Below are 21,901 nucleotides of genomic sequence, written 5' to 3' on the forward strand. Positions count from 1 at the left end.
TGAATGCATGGTAAGGGAGCACAATCCGGTGTACTGCATGCATGGTAAGGACCATGGCCCGGTGCACTGCGTGCATGGTAAGGACCACCATCCGGTGTACTGCGTGCATGGTAAGGACCACCATCCTGTGCACTGCATGCATGGTAAGGACCACCATCCGGTGCACTGCGTGCATGGTAAGGACCACCATCCGGTGTTCTGCGTGCATGGTAAGGACCACCATTTGGTACACTGAATGCATGGTAAGGAGCACAATCCGGTGTACTGCATGCATGATAAGGACCATGGCCCGGTGCACTGCATGCATGGTAAGGACCACCATCTGGTGCACTGCGTGCATGGTAAGGACCATGGCCCGGTGCACTGCTTGCATGGTAAGGACCACCATTTGGTACACTGCACGCATGGTAAGGAGCACAATCCGGTGTACTGCATGCATGATAAGGACCATGGCCCGGTGCACTGCATGCATGGTAAGGACCACCATCTGGTGCACTGCGTGCATGGTAAGGACCACCATCCGGTGCACTGCATGCATGGTAAGGACCACAATCCAGTGTACCTGGTGCATGGTAAGGACCACCATTCGGGGCACTGCATGCATGGTAAGGACCACCATTCGGAGTACTGCGTGCATGGTAAGGACCACCATTCGGTGTACTGCGTGCATGGTAAGGACCACCATCCGGTGTACCTGGTGCATGGTAAGGACCACCTTTCGGGGCACTGCATGCATGGTAAGGACCACCATTCGGGGCACTGCATGCATGGTAAGGACCACCATTCGGTGCACTGCATGCATGGTAAGGACCATGACTCGGTGCACTGTGTGCATGGTAATGACCACCATCCGTTGTGTACTACATTCATGGTAAGAACCTCCATTTGATGTACTACATGCATGGTAAAGACCACCATCTGGTGTACTGTGTGCATGGTAAAGACCACCATCCAGTGTACTTCACACAGGGTAAGGACCACCATCCAGTGTACTGCGTGCATGGTAAGGACCATGAACCGGTGAAATGTGTACATGGTAAAGACGACCATCCGGTGTACTGTGTGCATGGTAAGGCCCACCATCCAGTGTACTGCGTGCATGGTAAGGACCATGAACCGGTGAAATGTGTACATGGTAAAGACCACCATCCGGTGTACTGCGTGCATGGTAAGGCCCACCATCCAGTGTACAGCGTGCATGGTAAGGACCATGAACCGGTGAAATGTGTACATGGTAAAGACCACCATCCAGTGTACTGCGTGCATGGTAAGGCCCACCATCCAGTGTACAGCGTGCATGGTAAGGACCATGAACCGGTGAAATGTGTACATGGTAAAGACCACCATCCAGTGTACTGCGTGCATGGTAAGGCCCACCATCCAGTGTACTGCGTGCATAGTAAGAACCACAACCTGGTGTACTGCAGGCATGGTACGGACAATCAGTTGGTAGACTCTGTGCATGGGAAGGACCACCATATTGTGCACTGCATGCACAGTAAGTACCACGACCCACTGCACCGCATGCATGGTATGGACCTACCACCGGTAAGTTCCCAATAAACACTGTGTTTTACCTCTTCTAGAATTCAAGTTCCCATTACCCAGTACCATTTCTTTTTCTCTGCATCACAACAATTTATCTTTGGGTTTTTAATGATCAGATTTAATTTGTTTGTTTTAAAAAAAAAAATTCATTCCATTTAACCTATGTTGCAATTCAATATAGCCTTATAGCCCGCCGTAGCGGGCTATACCGTCTATTAAAGGCCCGCTGCATCGTTGAAGGCCCGGGCCGAAGGCGAGGGACTTTAACAAAGCAGCTGCACTTTAATGACCGGTATAGCCCGCTACGAAGGGCTATAAGGCTATTAGAACATTCTGCCACTAGAGGGCAGAATGTTCTAACAAATAAAACAAAGCCTTCAGGGAGCGCAAGGGGATTCAAATCCCCTCAGGCTCCCTGAAGCCTTTTTTCAAAGCCAGAGCTGTGAACAAAGAAACATTGGAATGTTGGAGCTCCGGGCTCATACAAGTCATTATAAGCCCGGAGCACTCCATTGGTTTCAAAGGAGCTTCCAGCATTACAATGTTCTAATTAGAGTTAAATCAAGTCACACACAGTTGACCGCGTTAAACAGGAGACCAAGCACTGCGTTTCCAGTCTTTAGCGATATGACTTAGAATTCACCAGATGGGTTACTCCATCCCAAACAGGGTTGAACTGGCCTGTAGCGCGATCCCGGTAGGCTGGTCTGACAGATCGGAGTGTGAGTCGGTTTTTTAGCAGTTTTTGGGCCTGTTTTATGAGGTTGTTGGGCTTGTTTTTACTGTTGATTTCCCTGATATTACCACAAACATTACCTGCAGCAAAGAAAAATGCATTCAGTCTGACCTACCTTGCAAAATACACATACAGCGTGCAATTACGAGAAAAAACTGGCCTCATTTATAAACGTGGGCCACTTTTATAGCTATCTGGTTCGCTAATCGAGGCCATTTTTATTTTGGTGTCCGTCCCTTGTTTTCTGTCCTGTCCGACCCTGATCGCAAACATGATGGCTTTCCCGTCTGCCAGATTACAAGTGCATTACATCCAATGGAACTTCTAAACTGTCTGCAAAGTCTAAATTAAGCCCAACGTCAGCTTAGTATAAATGAAATCAGAGAGGTAGGAAGATACACCTTTAATTCACTCGCTTATGAATGTTTAAATACTTATTTCTATTTTTGTCAACTTTAACCTTAAATTACAAACCATTATGTAAAAAATTGATTCATTTCTGTTTCATGGTCCCAGAGCAGAGTGCAAGTTGTATTTTTAGTGCACGCGGAGGGTGGTGCAGGCTCCTTCTACAAGTCTCTGCTGAGTCTGACATCTGACACTCCATAAACCACATCATCTCTCCAGCATGTGTATGAAGGGCTGCCAGGCCCCTCTCCAGCTGGGCTTTAAAAATGGGGACCCTCCTTACAACATGAGTATGTGGTAGGCTTCTTCTCCCCATTGTGATTTATACGTATTTGGAGGCTACCCAGACTATTGCCGCAAAATCCACAGTTGTTCGAGGGTCCAGAATTGAAAAGTAGTTAATGCCTGCCAGAGAGAAAACTAACGCCTCAAGGTGTTGAAATGGTGTAGGAGGGATCTACAATGGCTGACGCAGGAGGGTCCATGAACAGCTCATCGCCCAATAGACCCCAAGTGCCATGCTTTGGGTGTTGGGTAGGGTACAACAGAGGGCCCACCACAGAGTACTGCTTCTGTTTCGCTTGATTTCATCTTGTACATGTTGCTCCACATCCAATGGTCGTTCATCATCATGCGACTCCGAAAGCCGCAGAAGTAGAGGTAATCTGGTTGTTGGACTAGAGGGATCTGAGCATCACTGTGAACTTATGCAGGGTACCCGAATGATTTCCAATAAGGTGAAATGTAAAGTACAGCATGCGTAGTATCTCCTGCAGAAGGCAAGAACTTCAATGTTATAAAAGTGAAATATTGGTTCTTTGAGGGGAGGTGGAACGAGGTCGTCAGATGAGAAAGGTTTAGTAACATCTTACCGTTCCAGGCATTTGAAATGGCCACTGCTTCATACCTGTTTGAACCTCAAGCGGGGAAGGCGTTCTCCAGAAATGATGGTATGACTTCTTTTTAACTCTGAACTTTGCTCAAATATGCTTATGTGCAAAAATATTATTTTCCCTGTACCTTTTAGACATGCATGTCATGTTCTCCTTTCCTTTCTTTTGCCCTTTCAGATCACTTAGCTTGCATCATAGAACTTCTTGGACGGATCCCACCCAAAATTGCTTTGTCTGGGACAAATTCACCAACATTTTTCAACAGACAAGGTATGAGGAATCTGTCAATTCCCTGGCTTTAGGTGAGGCCCGGACAGAAGAGTGTCACTCTGCGGAGTTCCATAGAGTTACGCAAGCGTTGGCGTTGCGCTACGTCAAGCTGCACACACTGATTTCTACCATCAGCGCAACCGACATCGCGCAGCGTGCCAGAGGTCGCGGCTTCTTCCTGCCGCTTGGGTAGATTTTCTATTCGAGCTGCAGCTTTCTCAATCCGAGCGGTAGCGATGCTGTGACTGCCTGCATTGAGAAATCTCACCGGGAGGTGGTCTAGCCCTTGATTTTATCGCTCGTACTCACCAACGTACCTTTGGTGAGCCGCAAAATATGAAAAAACCACGCAACACAGCAGTTGGTGACGTTTTTCCACAACTCTCCGCTCTAAGCGGAGCGTAGAGTGGGCAAACTTTGCCAGAGGAGCGGAGTTTACCTTCCACCACTACTTTAAGTGTATTTGTAAAGGGAAGACGTGTTTAAATGTAATATTTGAAGCAGACGTTGGGTGTTTTCAGGTTTAGTGCTTCTAAGCTCATATCGTGAAATCCTACAATTTGCCTTCCACGGGTCTGGGCCATCGACATACAGTTTTGTGACTTCTTAATGTTTTGAATGTAGACAGGTTTTGTATCTGGACGTGTGGGTGGTGTGCATTGCTTAAAATAAAACGTAGGATGCACAGGGCGACATCAATGTAAAACAAATACTGACTCACAAAGTGTATTTTCACAAACTTATAATTTGCAAATGTGCGCAAACATACAGGAAAAGGTTCAGTTTTGGCATCAAAAATCTTCAGCCACTTTCCCCTCATTCAGTACTGAGTTTTCCTCTGAGTATTAGAAAGCTGTACTACCTCAGAAGGCACATATCCATTGAATTTAAAGGCCACCTGAAGCAAGCGCAACCCAAGCCACTGGGCAGCTCATGAAATGGTTGCGCATTCGCATGTAAACGCTGCCAACTGAGGTTCCTCCACAATCTCTACTGCTTGGCAGCTCCACGGTGGTGGCCCAGGTGACCGGCGGTCGCGCCATGAGGCTCCTTCATTTCCCGAGTAGAGCTGGGCGGCCTCTCTCAGGTGGGAGAAAATTTGTGGCTGTAGAAAGACTCAGGAGCTGGGAGCACACACTCCTGTGGCACATGCCACAGCTGGGGACCTCTGGTCAGGAGAGCCAGGAAGTAGAAGATACCACCAGAGGGAGCGGCGGAAACCCGTGCAGGAGGGGGACAATCCACACAGGAGTCTGGAAATGTTCCAGTCAAGCAGAGAAGGGAGCCTTTGGGGACAAAAGGAAGGAAATCCTGTTCTAACCCACTTGTTCTTACACAGCCAGAAGGTCCCACTGGTCAAGGGTGTCCAAGGCTGTCTCTTTCTCATCTTAGATCTCCAAAATGTTACTGTAAATATCTGGCAAGGCTGCCTCCCTCCACATCCAAATCTGTCAAATCCGGTTTGAAATTCCTAGTGTGTCATGAGATTCATAAGATTGCGACATTTAGAGGGATCACTGACATAATATCGACTACAAAAATATAGACTTACAAAAATATCGATGCCAACATATAGAATACCAAAATATCGACTCCCTATCTCCAAACAGGAAAGTACAAAAATATAGAATCCAAAATATCGTTGTAAATAATATAGTTAGTCAAAATATCAAATTTTGTAAATGTTTTAAAAGTAATGTAAAATTAATGAAATAATACATATAATTAACTGACACATACTTAAAAATACTTAAATAACATTAAAATTAATAAATAATTAATGTAAGTAAAAAAAATAATTAATACATATATATTAACGTAATATTTATTAAAAATATTCAATATTTTCTGCGTAGGATAGCGGGCGGGTAAAATTTACTATTACCACTCCAGTAAGTGCAATAGTAGGGAAAGCGTTGGATAGCGGGAGGGTAAAAATTACTATTCCCACTCCAGAGAGTGCAACAGTAGGGAAAGCGTTGGATAGCGGGAGGGTAAAATTTACTATTCCCACTCCAGTGAGTGCAACAGTAGGGAAAGCGTTGGATAGCGTAGGGGTAAAAATTACTATTTCCACTCCAGAGAGTGCAACAGTAGGGAAAGCATTGGATAGCGTAGGGATAAAAATTACTATTCCCACTCCAGAGAGTGCAACAGTAGGGAAAGCGTTGGATAGCGGGAGTGTCAAATTTACTATTCCCACTCCAGTGAGTGCAACAGTAGGGAAAGCGTTGGATAGCGGTAGGGTAAAAATTTACTATTCCCACTCCAGAGAATGCAACAGTAGGGAAAGCGTTGGATAGCGGGAGGGTAAAAATTACTATTCCCACTCCAGAGAATGCAACAGTAGGGAAAGCGTTGGATAGCGTAGGGGTAAAAATTACTATTCCCACTCCAGAGAGTGCAACAGTAGGGAAAGCGTTGGATAGCGTAGGGATAAAAATTACTATTCCCACTCCAGAGAGTGCAACAGTAGGGAAAGCGTTGGATAGCGGGAGTTCAAAATTTACTATTCCCACTCCAGTGATTACAACAGTAGAGAAAACGTCTAATGGCGTAGGGGTAAAAATTACTATTCCCACTCCAAAGAGTACAACAGTAGGGAAAGCGTTGGATAGCGTAGGGATAAAAATTACTATTCCCACTCCAGAGAGTGCAACAGTAGGGAAAGCGTTGGATAGCGGGAGGGTAAAATTTACTTTTCCCACTCCAGTGAGTGCAACAGTAGGGAAAGCGTTGGATAGCGTAGGGGTAAAAATTACTATTCCCACTCCAGAGAGTGCAACAGTAGGGAAAGCGTTGGATAGCTTAGGGATAAAAATTACTATTCCCACTCCAGAGAGTGCAACAGTAGGGAAAGCGTTGGATAGCGGGAGTTCAAAATTTACTATTCCCACTCCAGTGATTACAACAGTAGAGAAAACGTCTAATGGCGTAGGGGTAAAAATTACTATTCCCACTCCAAAGAGTACAACAGTAGGGAAAGCGTTGGATAGCGTAGGGATAAAAATTACTATTCCCACTCCAGAGAGTGCAACAGTAGGGAAAGCGTTGGATAGCGGGAGGGTAAAATTTACTTTTCCCACTCCAGTGAGTGCAACAGTAGGGAAAGCGTTGGATAGCGTAGGGGTAAAAATTACTATTCCCACTCCAGAGAGTGCAACAGTAGGGAAAGCATTGGATAGCGTAGGGATAAAAATTACTATTCCCACTCCAGAGAGTGCAACAGTAGGGAAAGCATTGGATAGCGGTAGGGTAAAAATTACTATTCCCACTCCAGAGAGTGCAACAGTAGGGAAACCGTTGGATAGCGGTAGGGTAAAAATTACTATTCCCACTCCAGAGAGTACAATAATAGGGAAAGCATAGGATAGCGTAGGGGTAAAAATTACTATTCCCACTCCAGTGAGTGCAACAGTAGGGAAAGCGTTGGATAGCGTAGGGGTAAAAATTACTATTCCCACTCCAGAGAGTGCAACAGTAGGGAAAGCATTGGATAGCGGGAGTTCAAAATTTACTATTCCCACTCCAGTGATTACAACAGTAGAGAAAACGTCTAATGGCGTAGGGGTAAAAATTACTATTCCCACTCCAAAGAGTACAACAGTAGGGAAAGCGTTGGATAGCGTAGGGATAAAAATTACTATTCCCACTCCAGAGAGTGCAACAGTAGGGAAAGCGTTGGATAGCGGGAGGGTAAAATTTACTTTTCCCACTCCAGTGAGTGCAACAGTAGGGAAAGCGTTGGATAGCGTAGGGGTAAAAATTACTATTCCCACTCCAGAGAGTGCAACAGTAGGGAAAGCATTGGATAGCGTAGGGATAAAAATTACTATTCCCACTCCAGAGAGTGCAACAGTAGGGAAAGCATTGGATAGCGGTAGGGTAAAAATTACTATTCCCACTCCAGAGAGTGCAACAGTAGGGAAAGCGTTGGATAGCGGGAGGGTAAAATTTACTATTCCCACTCCAGTGAGTGCAACAGTAGGGAAAGCGTTGGATAGCGTAGGGATAAAAATTACTATTCCCACTCCAGTGAGTGCAACAGTAGGGAAAGCGTTGGATAGCGTAGGGGTAAAAATTACTATTCCCACTCCAGTGAGTGCAACAGTAGGGAAAGCGTTGGATAGCGTAGGGGTAAAAATTACTATTCCCACTCCAGAGAGTGCAACAGTAGGGAAAGCATTGGATAGCGTAGGGATAAAAATTACTATTCCCACTCCAGAGAGTGCAACAGTAGGGAAAGCATTGGATAGCGGTAGGGTAAAAATTACTATTCCCACTCCAGAGAGTGCAACAGTAGGGAAACCGTTGGATAGCGGTAGGGTAAAAATTACTATTCCCACTCCAGAGAGTACAATAATAGGGAAAGCATAGGATAGCGTAGGGGTAAAAATTACTATTCCCACTCAAGTAAGTGCAAAAGTAGGGAAAATAATAAACTAATATTTTGTTAAAAATTAATTAATTCAAGTCAAGTCAAGAAAAACTTTATTTCGGAGAATCTCCATAAAAGTGCATAAGATGAATAAAAAACATTTAAGAACAATAAAATAAGAATGGGTACAACTTATTAATACAGCCGCAAGGCTGGATTCCCAGCGAATACATACAGACATGTGCTTAAATAGCAGAGAACAAGTCAAATCATGTTGCCAAATTTAGGAACCGCTTCCGTTTGTGCCATAAAGCCCCCAGAAATTTTGCCACAGAAAACACAATGTGTGCAGTCATTTCACATTTAAGAACTCTAAAGGCTTCGTGGCATCTGGTAAAACCCAGGTTTCTGCAAATGGGGATGATCCATTTTCTGCGTGCCTCAGTATAGCCCGGACAAAAGAATATTAAATGCAGCTCAGTTTCATCGTTTGCACTGCATGCCGGGCAAATACTGGATGTCGACGCAGACCAGCGGCTAGTAAAAGCACGAATTGGTAAGGATCCATGCCTCCATTGCAAAAAGAGCTTCCTTATTATTGCAGGGTAAACATTATCAAGGGCTGGTTCAAAACTATATGTGGTCTTCATGTCAAGGAATTGATATGTTAACGACCCAAACAATTTTGAGGGTCGAAGTAAGGGAGCCTTGGAATCATAATACAATTTAATAAGAGCTTTTTTAGGAAGCTCAGAACATGCATTCCCAGGGTCATTCCAATGTGCGTCAAGGCCCAAGCTCACCAAACTATTCCTTATAAACTTAAGCCAAGGAATGTTTCCCGCATTTGGGAGGCTAAGAACTTCCTGGAGACCCAGTCTATAGTGAAGCAATTCAGGCACCGTCCATAATCTGCGCCAATAGATCACGGGACGGAGCGCCAACTCTTCCTCCAAAGGTCTAATGCCCAGGTCAAGTCTTAGAGGCACAAGGGGTGTACTCGGAGGGAGAGCTGTTAAGCGCCTGAGAAATCTGTTCTCCTCCCTACCCATACTAACCAAGACTTTATGACCCCATAGTTCGCTGCCATATGTGACTGCTCCCCTGGCTTGTACTCTATAAATATGGAGGGGTGGGCCTATGGGTTTGAGGGTCGACCTGTTCCTCCCTATCATCCTTAATATTCCACTGGTATGTTGCACTAATTTCATCCTGGCTTTCTCCTGGTGTGGACCCCACCCCAGTTCCTCGTTAAGGGTAACACCAAGATATTCAAAGGTGTTTACTCGTTCAAGTATGTTATTCCCTATACGTGGAATGCGGCAAAACCTGGGTGGCGGATTAAAGGCCATAAATTTAGTCTTTAACGTGTTGATCTCGAGTCCATGCTCCCTACAGAAGTCCCCAAATCCATCCAACACACGCTGGATTCCCATCGGTGACTTGGAGAGAAGGAGGGTATCATCCGCAAACATAATTGCCGGGACCCTCCTTCCCGCCAGCTTCGGGACATCCGAATTGGGGACCCCGTTTAGGTGATCAATGACACCGTTGACAAAGAGGCAGAACAGGGTTGGTGCAAGTACGCACCCCTGTCTTACCCCTCTGTCAACGGGGAACCTATTTGACAATGCTCCGTATCTGCCACACCTCACACGAGCATAGCTATTTGTATGGAGGCGGATGATCATGGTCAAGAGATCATCTGGCACCCCAACTTTCGCCAACACTTCCCAGAGCTTACCGCGTGGGACCAGGTCGAAGGCTGCCCTTAGGTCCACAAATACAGTATAGAGACTGCCACCCTCCAGCTGTATTGTTTTCCAGTGTATGAGGGACAGCCTAAAGACCTGATCTATGGTGGAAGTCTTCTGGCGAAAGCCAGCCTGAAGGGGGCTTAAGATGTCCCTTTCTTCGATCCAATCTAATAATCGGTTCAACAGAAGCCTCGCAAAAAGCTTCTGTGGGACGTCAATCAGACTGATCGGTCTATAATTGGCAGGGAGCAGAGGTGAACCCCTTTTAAAAATGGGCACAATCTCCGCCCCGAGCCAAGTTGGAGGGACCGCCATCCCATGGATGATAGCATTAAACAATACCAGTAGGTATGGTGCCCAAATTTTTACCTCATGCTTTAAGAGGTCACCTGGGAGCTTGTCAAGGCCTGGCGCTTTTCCTGTAGAAAGGTGAGTAATTGCCGTTTCCAATTCTTCCAGATTGAAATCTTCAATCTCGGGGGAATTGTCCATGATTGTGGCAACTAGGGTTAATTAATTATTAATACCAAAACAAGTATTACAATTAATTACCAATCACACAAGATTTAATAATTGATTATTTATAAATACCAATATATTTTTGTTTAATTAATTACCTATTAATAATTAATTAACAACCAATTGTTTTTCAATAACAAACATTAATAAATGCTAATAATACCAATTAATCATTAATTGATAATATATTGATTAACGATATACACAAATTATTTAAATAATTAATTTTTTACAATTATATTACTTCCCACCATATTCCCCTATAAACACACTACCCGCTACAAATATTAAATGAATACAATTAACATAATTATCAATTAAACAATTAATACAAATTAATTACCAATTAATACAAATTATTTACCAATTAGTAATTAATCAACAACCAATTAATTTTCAATACCAATTAATAATTAACTAATAACAATTAAATTACTTCCCACCCTATTCCCCTATAAACCCACAACCCGCTACAGAAGTAAAACGCAAAATTAAATTTAAAATATTTAATAATTCCTATAAATAATTATTTAATGTACTATAATTAAATTACTTCCCACCCTACTCCCCTATAAACCCAAAACCCGCTACGGAATTAAATTACACAAAAATAAAATAACATAAAATTCATTACTTTATAAATATACTAACATACATTACAATATTAATACATACTTTTAACACATACTAACACTTAAAACACTATAAAAAATTCGATATTTTTAACAACTATATTATGACTCTCGATATTACTTACTTCTATATTATTGCAATCGATATTTCTTACCTGTTTTTCGATATTCTTCACCACTATATTTTAGCAATTCGATATTCTGTCCATTCTATATTTAAAACTCGATATTCTGTCCACTCGATATTTTTTTTTCGATATTATGTCTATTTACCATTTAGAGATATCCATCCTTTCAAAGACTGTTTCTATCCAGTAGGAATCATTTGAGATTGTTCGACAGATCAAAACAATTAGGAATCAATGGTGCACTTTGCACACGCTGTCTCAATGGGCAGAGCCGTAGCCGTGCTCAGAAAAACCGTGCACAGACTCAGTCACACCGTGATCACAATTACCAGCACGGTTCATGTCCTCAACCCTGTCTGCACACTGTCAGCAATGCACACACTCAGTCATTCCTGCACCATCAGCAGACCTGCCCGCTGTCAGTCACTCCTGTATCCTCAGCCAGAGCTGGCTGCTATCAGTCACTCCTGTATCCTCAGCCAGAGCTGGCTGCTATCAGTCACTCCTGTATCCTCAGCCAGAGCTGGCTGCTTTCAGTCACTTCTGGATCCTCAGCCAGGGCTGCACACTTTCTATCACTCCTGCATCCTCAGCAGCACCTGCATGCTATCAGTCACCTTGCACCATCAGACAGACCAGCATACTGTCAGTCACTCCTCCACCCTCAGGAGACCCGCATACTATGCTGTCAGTCACTTCTGCATCCTTAGCCAGTGCTGCACATTTTCTGTCACTCCTGCACCCTCAGCTGCAGCTGCAAGATGGCAGTCACTCCTGCACGCTCAGCCAGACTTGCACACTGTCAGTCACTCCTGCACAGTCAGCCAGACCTTCCTGCTGTCAGTCACTGCTGCACCCTCAGCCAGACCTGCACCCAGTCAGTCCCTCCTGCACCAACAGACAGACCTGCACGCTCAGTCACTCCTGCACCATCAGCAGACCTGCACACTGTCAGTCACCCCTGCACCATCCACAGACCTGCATGCTGTCAGTCACTCCTGCACCATCCACAGACCTGCATGCTGTCAGTCACTCCTGCACCATCCACAGTCCTGCACGCTGTCAGTCACTCCTGCACCCTCAGCCCATCCTGCCCACTGGCACCTTGTCCTGCATGCTCAGCCGGGCCTGCATGCCTATCAGCAGCTTTTTCCTCACAAAGTCCTGCGCTCCCTTCGCCACTGTGTCAATGCTGTGACAAGAGCTGCAGTGGTGAGACACCTGCTGGCCATTTGACTGAATGTGCATGGATAGGTCTTTGGGAAGTGCAAGGTGGGTCCACGCGCAGGCGCAGTCCTCCAGAGGAGAGCTGGAGTTCCCTGTGGCAGACTCCCTATGATGACTTAGGTCAACAGAAACATGTGGATGGTTCACCAAATTTGGTTTCCTCCCAGGACATACTCTGAGCAAAGGCCAGGCTCTGCCTACAAATATAAATGGAGGGGGGGGGGCTGTGAGGGTCAGTTTAAGTCTGGCACCACAACATCTCTATGAACAGTACATTCTGAGGGCTGCTGCAGAAATGCTTTAAGACACTGAAACCTCTCGCTTGCACAGCAGACATATTTCTCAATTGTTTGCCTTCATGGACAGTTTAACAATGTCAGCTTGTTTTTCACAGGTGACCTGCTCCGGATCCCTTCCCTCTACCCATGTGGCCTGTATGACACCTTGGTGGGAAGGTTCAAGTGGCCGTCGACCGAGGCTGATCCGTTCTCCGGTTTCCTGCAGCCCATGCTGGCGTACGCGCCAGAGAAAAGGGCCACCGCTGAAAAATGCCTCCAGCACCCCTGGATCAACTCGTGAAAAAATGTCTTCCGGCCGAACTGGTTTGCAAAATATCAGTGAAAAAACATGAAACTGGTTTAGCAGGATAGTAATAGGCATTTGAAATAGATTTACAAAAAAGGTGCTACAAATTCAGATTTTAGGGATTGTTTCAAACTGAGGAAGATTTGTTTTTTATTCTTTTGCCTGAGATGATCACACTCTCTTTGTTATGAATGTTATGGGGCTGATTTTGCAACCCGCACTTTATGAAAAGAATACAGTAGACACCAAGTGGGTCCCAGGTCTGCCCTCAGCTCCTCGTCCACAGCAAGTTACCTGGATATCGGTGTGAGATAAATTTACATGCGATGGATCTACCTGAAATTCTAAACCTAGATCGTAGTAATGCTTGAAGCCTGGCATGATTCCGGCCCTCCAGGGCTGCAGTTGGTCACCCCTGCTCTACACGTTTGATTCCCATTTGGAAATGTATCGCCATAGCTCATCTCCTTGTCTCCAGGTTACTTCTCTTCCACTCACTCCCAGACAAAGACAAAACTAGAATTCCACCCATCCTGATCTGCAGTCACTCGGAAACAGGACCAATGTGGAGAACCCATCAAAGGCACTTACTCGGCTCTGCATACGGGGGCCTTGTCATGCTACCACAAGGAGAAGCTCAAAGGGTTGTGGGATGACCAGCTTGGTTGAAACACTTGCAGCACATATCTGGGTCTAACCTAAACGTGTAATCCAGGTTCATCAACCTAGATTTTCACCCTTCCTATCTCTGGAAAATAAGAATGATTGAGTTAGGGAAATTTAACTCCTCTAACTAGTCCCTACAGAAATGTCAGTCTATTGTGGTTGCTTTATTATTGGTTACAACAATGTTCGCAATGGTTGGACAATGGAAGCACAAGAGCTGGAAAGGAGAATGAAGTAATAGAAAATATATAGTTTTAATCTTATATGTGATCTTGCGAAGGATGAAGGATCAGCAAAATACTGACTTTAGGGCCAGATGCATCAAGCATTTTTTGCCTTCGCAAACGGCCGATTCTACGAAACGGCCGTTTGCGAACGCAAAAAAATGCTTTTCTGATGCAGCAAACCCTATTTTGCCATTCAGTAACCTGTTATCGAAACACAAAATGGGCCTGCGATTCGCTATTTGGAAGGGGCGTGTTTAGGGCGTCCCTTCCTAATACCGAATCGCATCGGTATTCATGAATGTTTTGCGACCGAAATAGTTTTAATTTTCTCTTTTGTAAAGCATCCCGTTTTCCTTTAAGGAAAACGGGCTGCTTTACAAAAAAAAAAGATGGCTTTATTTAAAAGCATTATAAAAAGTACAATGGTTCTGTCGGGTATGACCACAAAATTGCTTTGCATTACAATTAAATTTATACGAAAACAGGTTATATCAATCCACAGAGAAATGATCAAAAGAAAATTATTTGAACGGAACATAAGAAACAGCAAAGGTATACAAACCACAGTGAAATCAAGTTCGTTGGGTGGCAAGGTATTTTTATATAAATTGCATCATTTATATTCTCACTCATATAATTCTTTATAGCAAACAAGGCTGCCAAAACTGTGAAAGTTTAAAGTGAATTGTGGATAAGTGACATAGTGAAATAAGTGACACGATCAGTGCGTAGTATATACAAAGTGATTGAAAAGATATGTACACAATTATAAAAAGGCCAGTATGAGAAACAACAATGACACTGCTGCTAGAAATAATTCAAGTTTTTTTGTAAGCGAAGTCTTAAACTGGGCCGAGATGCTGTCGACGTTTCAACCCTATGTATGCGATCTTAAATCGTAATGCGTGTCTTCATCAGGACTAGAGTATGAGATGGCAACCTAGCAATTAGTATAGGAAGGCCTGAGTCGGCACAATGTGATGCAAAAACACCCATCCAGTGGAGTTCTGGGTATTGAATAACCGTCAGGATCGATTGGAATGGTGGCCGGGCGAAGGTCCTTATACGTACGCCTTGGTAATGGAGGCTGGAGTGAATCGCAGTGAACGCGTGCGAGCAGTGTTTAGTCCTGCCGCTGAACCGCCTTCCGTCGCTATGGAGAACCGCCTTTTTTTAAAAGCAATCACGGACATGGTGGTCTTCTGATCCCAGCGGGCCACCATCCTCGTGATTTTTGAGATTCCTAGGGGGTCGCAAATTGCGACCTACATCATTAATATTTATGAGGTAGGTCATTTGTGAATTTTTTACATCTACAACGTGAAGTGTCAAATCTTTTACATCTACAATGCAAAGTGTCAAATCTTTTACATCTACAACGTGAAGTGTCAAATCTTTTACATCTACAACGTGAAGTGTCAAATCTATTGGGACAAAATTAAGCTTTTGTGGAAAAGGAAAGGGAAAATCTCATACCACCAAGGGAATGAAAAAATAAATACCTTTTAAATACCACCTTTTCCATTTACAAGAATGCATACATTTCACAGCAAGCATATCTTACAACCCGGTTGATTTTTATGACAGGTTTATAGCTAGAAAGGAAAGAAATACTATCTTGAACTTCAAATGAGCATAGCTTTAATTTTAGACTTGGAAAATTAAAAGTCGAGTCCCCTCAAGAGCAGGATATAAGGAAGGGAATCCAGATTCAATTATCCTTGCACAAGACAAGTATCTGCCTCGTTGGTTGGTGTTTTGTAAATGAGGGTGTTACAATTATTCAATAATGCCACAAAATGTCACCTGGAATATGGGGTGCTTTAGGTCTGGGAGAATCAATCGGCATTTTGTTTGCATTGACATGGAGGTATGATGTCCACATAGGCGAGTGGGTATGTACAGACATTTGCAAAAATCATCTTACTGAACTTCAGACATTCTTGGGGGTTGCACTTAAGTCTCGGTGCTAAATTTATGGCAAGATTGAATCTTCCAGAAATATTACTTTTAGCTGAGAAGGTTTTGAACACAATAACATAGATTATGGATATTTGATATGTCCCATTTTGGTTTTGAGTAGGAAAGAAGGGTGGAATTTAGAAGAGTCACTGCGCGAGGTGGTTGGGCAGGTCATTAGATTGCACTCCCTGCTTGGACTCAGCCAAAGTTTACATTGACAATTAGTACCACAGACAAAGTATTGTCAGGAACAGAGAATCAACCATCGCTCCAGGCATTGCTATAACTTGGTCTTCACCAATCGACATTCCATTTTCTCACACCCTTGTCAATGTGTGCAGGCTGGGATTGCTTCTTCAGGTCCACCATTCTCCATCCGGGGACAAGACGGTGCTGTGATCTCTTCCCTGTGATGACAGAGTGAACAGTCTGTGGCTGTAAATGAAGCGTTCGGGATGTTAGCCGTTCTGAGGAACTGAAATGAGACATCCAGGACAGGTGCTCACTTTATCATTGTCCCCAAGGGATCCTTGTAGAGTTTGACAGAGCGGGAGTGTTGCTGTCAATCGACAGGGCTCCCGCCCAGTAAAGTCCCAGTTCACCAGTCTCACTTAGAGGCCGGCGAAGCACCAATTTCCAGTTCTAGAATCTTACCTGGCGTTTTAACCCTTAGACCAATGGCCCATCCACCACAGGCCCAGGGAATGTACAGCAGAAGGCCACCCAATTTAAGGCGGGACTGCACATTACGTTTTCCTCTGCGAAACTGCCAGGAAAAGCAGTCCCCCACAGAAGACAACAGAAATACACTTGAGTACTAGGAGAGAACCTGATACGGCCATTTGTGTGTGTTTTCCCCTAGAAATAACATCTCCGCTCCCCCTCTCCCATTAGGAGCCTTGTTTCTGGAAATCAAAAAGAGTTTGCCAAGTCGGGTCCAAGTCTATGGGCCCGATTCACAAAAGTAATCTGAGACAAAATCCTAACTGTACGGCTTTCGGTATTCACAGAAGACATTTAGGAGTACTAAAGTTAGGATTTTGTGTCAGTTAAATTTAAGTTTTGGTCTTAAGTTAAACTTAAGTCAAACTTAAGTTCAACTGAGACAAAATCCTAGTCGTAAAGTTAGGATTTTGTCTCAGATTACTTTTGTGAATCGGGCCGTTTGCCTCTGTGGAACTGCGGCACCAAAGTATGCTCATAAGGCCATAAGATCCTCTGCAGCCCAGAAGGAACGTCATGATAGGACAGATGGACTTTACCTGGGGAGGGGAGGCGTGGCCTGCTGACCGGGCAGGCCGTGGGCACCCACCACAGTATAAGTGACCCTTCGTGTGTTAAAATAGGGGCATTTAATTAAGCATATAGACAAAAACAAGAGCAACCTTTCAAAGGTTTTTTAAATCCCATCCCTACATAGTAAGTTCATGTTTTAATAAGGTAATCATGATGTCTATGTATTACATTAACACAGGTACAAAGATGCCGTCAGCTTTTTTGAAGAAATCATGATGTGAAGTCTAAGAATTCTTAAACTCGACCTCAGTGTCTATGTTATTTTGTACCTTATGAAAATGATTGTATGTGTTCTTAAATAAAACAATACAAAACATTTGGCTTGAGTCAGAATACCGTGAGAAGTTGAGAAGCTCAGATGTTGTTGACTTGTGACATCTTCACTAATATCCCATCGAAGAAATAACGGCTGCTAACAAATGCTGATTTCCATAAAATGCCTCCACTTCTTATTTAAATTGAAGTTCTTGTTTCCAGTGCCCTCGAGAAATGTTTTACCAACCAGATATTTTAGTCCAGTGTTTTCACCTAGTTATGGTTCATGGATCTGTTTCATAATAAGGAATACCTTTACTAAGACATCACTGCAGAGAAAATTCGATAAAGAGAAACACCTTCACAAAGAAACTACTGCAGAGAAACCACTGTAGAGAAAAATTGTTACAGAAAACACCTTCACAGAGAAACCACTGCAGAAGAAACTGTTAGAGAAAAACACCTTTGCAGAGAAACCACTGCTGGGAAAAGTTGTTATAGAAAAACACCTTCACAGAGAAACCACTGCAGAAAAAACTGTTACAGAAAAACACATATGCAGAGAAACCACTGCTGAGAAAAGTTGTTATAGAAAAACACCTTCACAGAGAAACCACTGCAGAAAAAACTGTTACAGAAAAACACATATGCAGAGAAACCACTGCTGAGAAAAGTTGTTATAGAAAAACACCTTCACAGAGAAACCACTGCAGAAAAAACTGTTACAGAAAACACCTTCACACAGAAACCACTGTAGAGAAATGTTGTTATAGAAAAACACCTTCACAGAGAAACCACTGCAGAAAAAACTGTTACAGAAAAACACCTTCACAGAGAAACCACTGCAGAAAAAACTGTTACAGAAAAACACCTTCACAGAGAAACCACTGTAGAGAAATGTTGTTATAGAAAAACACCTTCACAGAGAAACCGCTGCAGAAAAAACTGTTACAGAAAAACACCTTTGCAGAGAAACCACTGCTGAGAAAAGTTGTTATAGAAAAACACCTTCACAGAGAAACCACTGCAGAAAAAACTGTTACAGAAAACACCTTTGCAGAGAAACCACTGCTGAGAAACATTGTTATAGAAAAACACCTTCACAGAGAAACCACTGCCAAAAAAACTGTTACAGAAAAACACCTTCACAGAGAAACCACTGTAGAGAAAAATTGTTATAGAAAAACACCTTCACAGAGAAACCACTGTAGAGAAAAAGTGTTATAGAAAAACACCTTTGCAGAGAAACCACTGCTGAGAAAAGTTGTTACAAAGAAACATTCCAACAGAAAAATTACTACAGAGAAAATGTACTGCAAAGAAACACCTTTACAAAGAAACTAAGGCAGTGAACGTGTTACGCGCATTAACGGAGAAAGCACTGTAGAAAAACTTAGGGGCATATTAAAAACGGCCAGCGATAATTATCGCTGGCCGTGCTTAGTGATAATTTTATTATCGCAGGCTATCTCTGGCATTTATCGCCCTGGTAGCGCGTTAATAACAGCGCGTTACTCCAGGGCGATAAAAATTCCAGAGATAGCGAGGTTATTGCCGTTTTGCAGGGAACATCGCTGGTTTCCAGCGATGTTCCCTGCAAAAGGGCGATAACCTTGCTGATACGTCCCACAGGGTCGTATCAGCATAATCCACCCCCTATGTCAGGATTTTAGCAGACGTTAGATTTTGGCAAAAACTGCAGTTTTCGCCAAAATCTAATGTGTGCTAAAATCATGTGGGCTGCCTTGTAAATATTGCAATGTAAACATCAGCGATATTTACAAGGTAGTGCATCTGGGGTACGCCCAGTGACGCCCACTTTGCATCTCCTTAGGGATGCAAAGGGAGGCGTTGGGAAAAGGGGTGCTAACATGCGATTATGCATGTTAGCAACCTCTTGTAAATAGGGTGCTGGTTTTATCTCCGCTTTTTTGGCTTTTTAAGCCAAGAAAGCGGAGATAAAGCCCTTATAAATATGCCCCCTTAGTTACAAAAAAACACCCTGACAGTGAAACCGCTACAGATAAACCTCAACAACATTAAACTATTTAACAGTAGAACTTCTAAAATTAAGTGCTACAACAAATTTCCATATAACACAACTGCATATCAATCGCTCTTTCTTCTAACCCCCACCTTAATTTCATCCCTGACCCTTAACCCAGTACGTAATATGTAAAAGAATAATTTCCGGAGCCCAAGCTTTTGCTCAGATGCCTGCGGCCGCTGCCATTGAGTGTTGGGGGTGCCGAAACCAAAGCCATACAGTCTTGATTCCAATGTATACCTCTTTTATCAACTAACAGACACTCTCTGCCCCTGTATCTTACTCTTGCAGGTTCTTTTTCACCCCTGTTTCCTCCCCTTTGCACTGTTTTTCCGTCTTTCCTTCCTCCGTCTTTCCTCCTCGCCTGCTTCTCTCTCTCTTACTCTGGGTCAAAATCTGATCAGGCAAATAAGTGCCAGTCCCCAAATCACAAGTGCCAGTAGGCCCACCTATAAGCACCAGCACAAATTAAGCACAGCTTAAGCCTATCTCTGAACGGAACCCTATTATGTGCCGTTTCTATTACTCAAAGCCTAACCCCTACTCTCCTAAAGCATAACATTATCCCTTCTACCTCCCCCAGCCTTCTATAGCATCGTTAACCCCTGTATTATAAAGTCTGTTTTTAACTAATCTCATAATAAGGACTGTTCTAAAGGGTTTCGATTTAAAGTGTGACTTCAATGAGACTTAAATGAATAGTTATAATACATCCAACAACTTGCCACTGTTAGATTTGTTATTACTGTTACAGAAAATAAGTGATTGAACTTTCTTTTCTACAAGCCAAACATCCCGTCTTCTAGCTGCCCTCTCCACGTTGTCCAGCCTCTGCCAGGCTGTGCCAAGCTGTCTTAATGAGGTGAGAAGTGGCCTGGTAGAGAGACAAAGGATTTCCTGTGGGTGGAGGAATGCAGCTGCAGAAGCAAAAGGCAGAATAGGGGTGGAGTAGCCAGACTGGTCTTCAAAGAGAGAATGACACTTTAGGACAGCACAGGCTCACCCCTACATCCTGCACCCCAGCCACACAGGAGCCCCTGTAATTAGATTAGTGAAGGGGCTGGAAGGGGTGTGCTAGAGAATCGTAGCCACGCCAGAGGGTTGGATTAGCCAGATCTAACCTTCAATGAGAAAGTGTCTCCATTTTGGATTTTAGCAGATTAGTGATTTCTGGGAAAAGAATATGCCACACTTTGGAGGAAGTAGTCATACATAATGGTGGCACCCTGCATCCCATTGGTCAGGGGTGACCCCCTGCTTGACACTCAGGAACACTGAATAAATATGGAAGAGTGCCAAGCAACTCCGATCTACTGCCTGAAACAACAAGGAGAAGAAAGACTGCCCTGCTGGAACCCTGATCTGCACCCAAAGGACTGCATCTGCAGCACAATCTGGTACTACAGCCCTAAGGAGGTTGCCTGGCTTCACAAGGATTAAGAAGTGCACTACCTGAAAGCTACAGGTCAACAGAGCACACGTGCATCATCTCCATTGTTCAGTAGACTTTTAAGGATTTGACGGGTGCATTGTGGGAATTGTAATCCCAACATCCCAAGGACCATCTCAGAGATTCTAGACCCTTGGATTGGTGTTTTGCACACTTGAACCCCCAAAGGGAACTTCAATAAGTAGTTCCAGAAGTTTGGAGAAGTTTGGAGTAACTTTTGGAAAAAGCTCCATAAGGTGACCGAACCGACATTGAGAGCCAAGCCGACTACGTCAAACCACAACCCGGCCTGGATTTCACGTTCGTCCCACTGAAGGCTCCGGATCTCCAGCCATCAACAAGACTTTCAGGAGTTGACTGGGACCTCATGCAGAATCAAGCCGACTACGTCAATGCGGATCTGGCTTGAAGAAGAGTCTCACCTGACGTCGAGAGAAGATCCTACAGAAAGGTTTCTAAGTGTGAAGGTAAAATTTTGACTGAGTCGCCCGCTTACTCTATCCAACCAGGGTCCATCACAGTTGGTCTCAAACTTTGACTTTGTCTCTGTCAAGCGCGACCAGATGTCCCAAGGTGGCGCTATTGGTTTTTAAGCACTAAAAATTGTTTATTCTTTAAAGATTTAGATCTCAGGTTCTCTACATTGGATTATTGTCGTTTTGCTGTCTATTTGTTTATAAAAATATAAGCTATTTTTTATAAACCGCTGTCAGATTTTTATTGTGTATTGTGTCTTACTTATTAAATGTATTGGTGTTTTTAAATGCTTTAAACACCTGTCTCCCAAGCTAAGCTTGCCTGCTCGCAGCCAGCTACCAAGGGTTAAGCAAAGGAATCATTTATTGAGACCTTGATTAAACTTTTCATTTTGTATGTGGCCTTATTACTAGTGATAGGTCCCTAATTATCATTACTAA

The 21,901-nt window shown here is 43.6% G+C and overlaps 1 protein-coding gene across 2 annotated transcripts in view; it reads left to right on the forward strand.

Annotated features, from left to right (window-relative positions):
* Nucleotides 1-17,550, forward strand: part of LOC146797279 (SRSF protein kinase 3-like) — a 144,080-nt gene extending 126,530 nt beyond the window's left edge. For both annotated transcript variants that reach the window (XM_085624248.1, XM_085624249.1), the window contains exons 10-12: nt 3,573-3,642; nt 3,763-3,855; nt 12,891-17,550. In XM_085624248.1, the coding sequence (XP_085480374.1) occupies nt 3,573-3,642; nt 3,763-3,855; nt 12,891-13,075 (348 nt within the window). In that variant the 3' untranslated portion in view covers nt 13,076-17,550. The remainder of the gene's footprint in view (nt 1-3,572; nt 3,643-3,762; nt 3,856-12,890) is intronic.
* The last annotated feature ends 4,351 nt before the right edge of the window (nt 17,551-21,901 follow it).

This window comes from Triturus cristatus, chromosome 9 (genome assembly GCF_964204655.1).
Source record: "Triturus cristatus chromosome 9, aTriCri1.1, whole genome shotgun sequence".
NCBI lineage: Eukaryota > Metazoa > Chordata > Amphibia > Caudata > Salamandridae > Triturus > Triturus cristatus.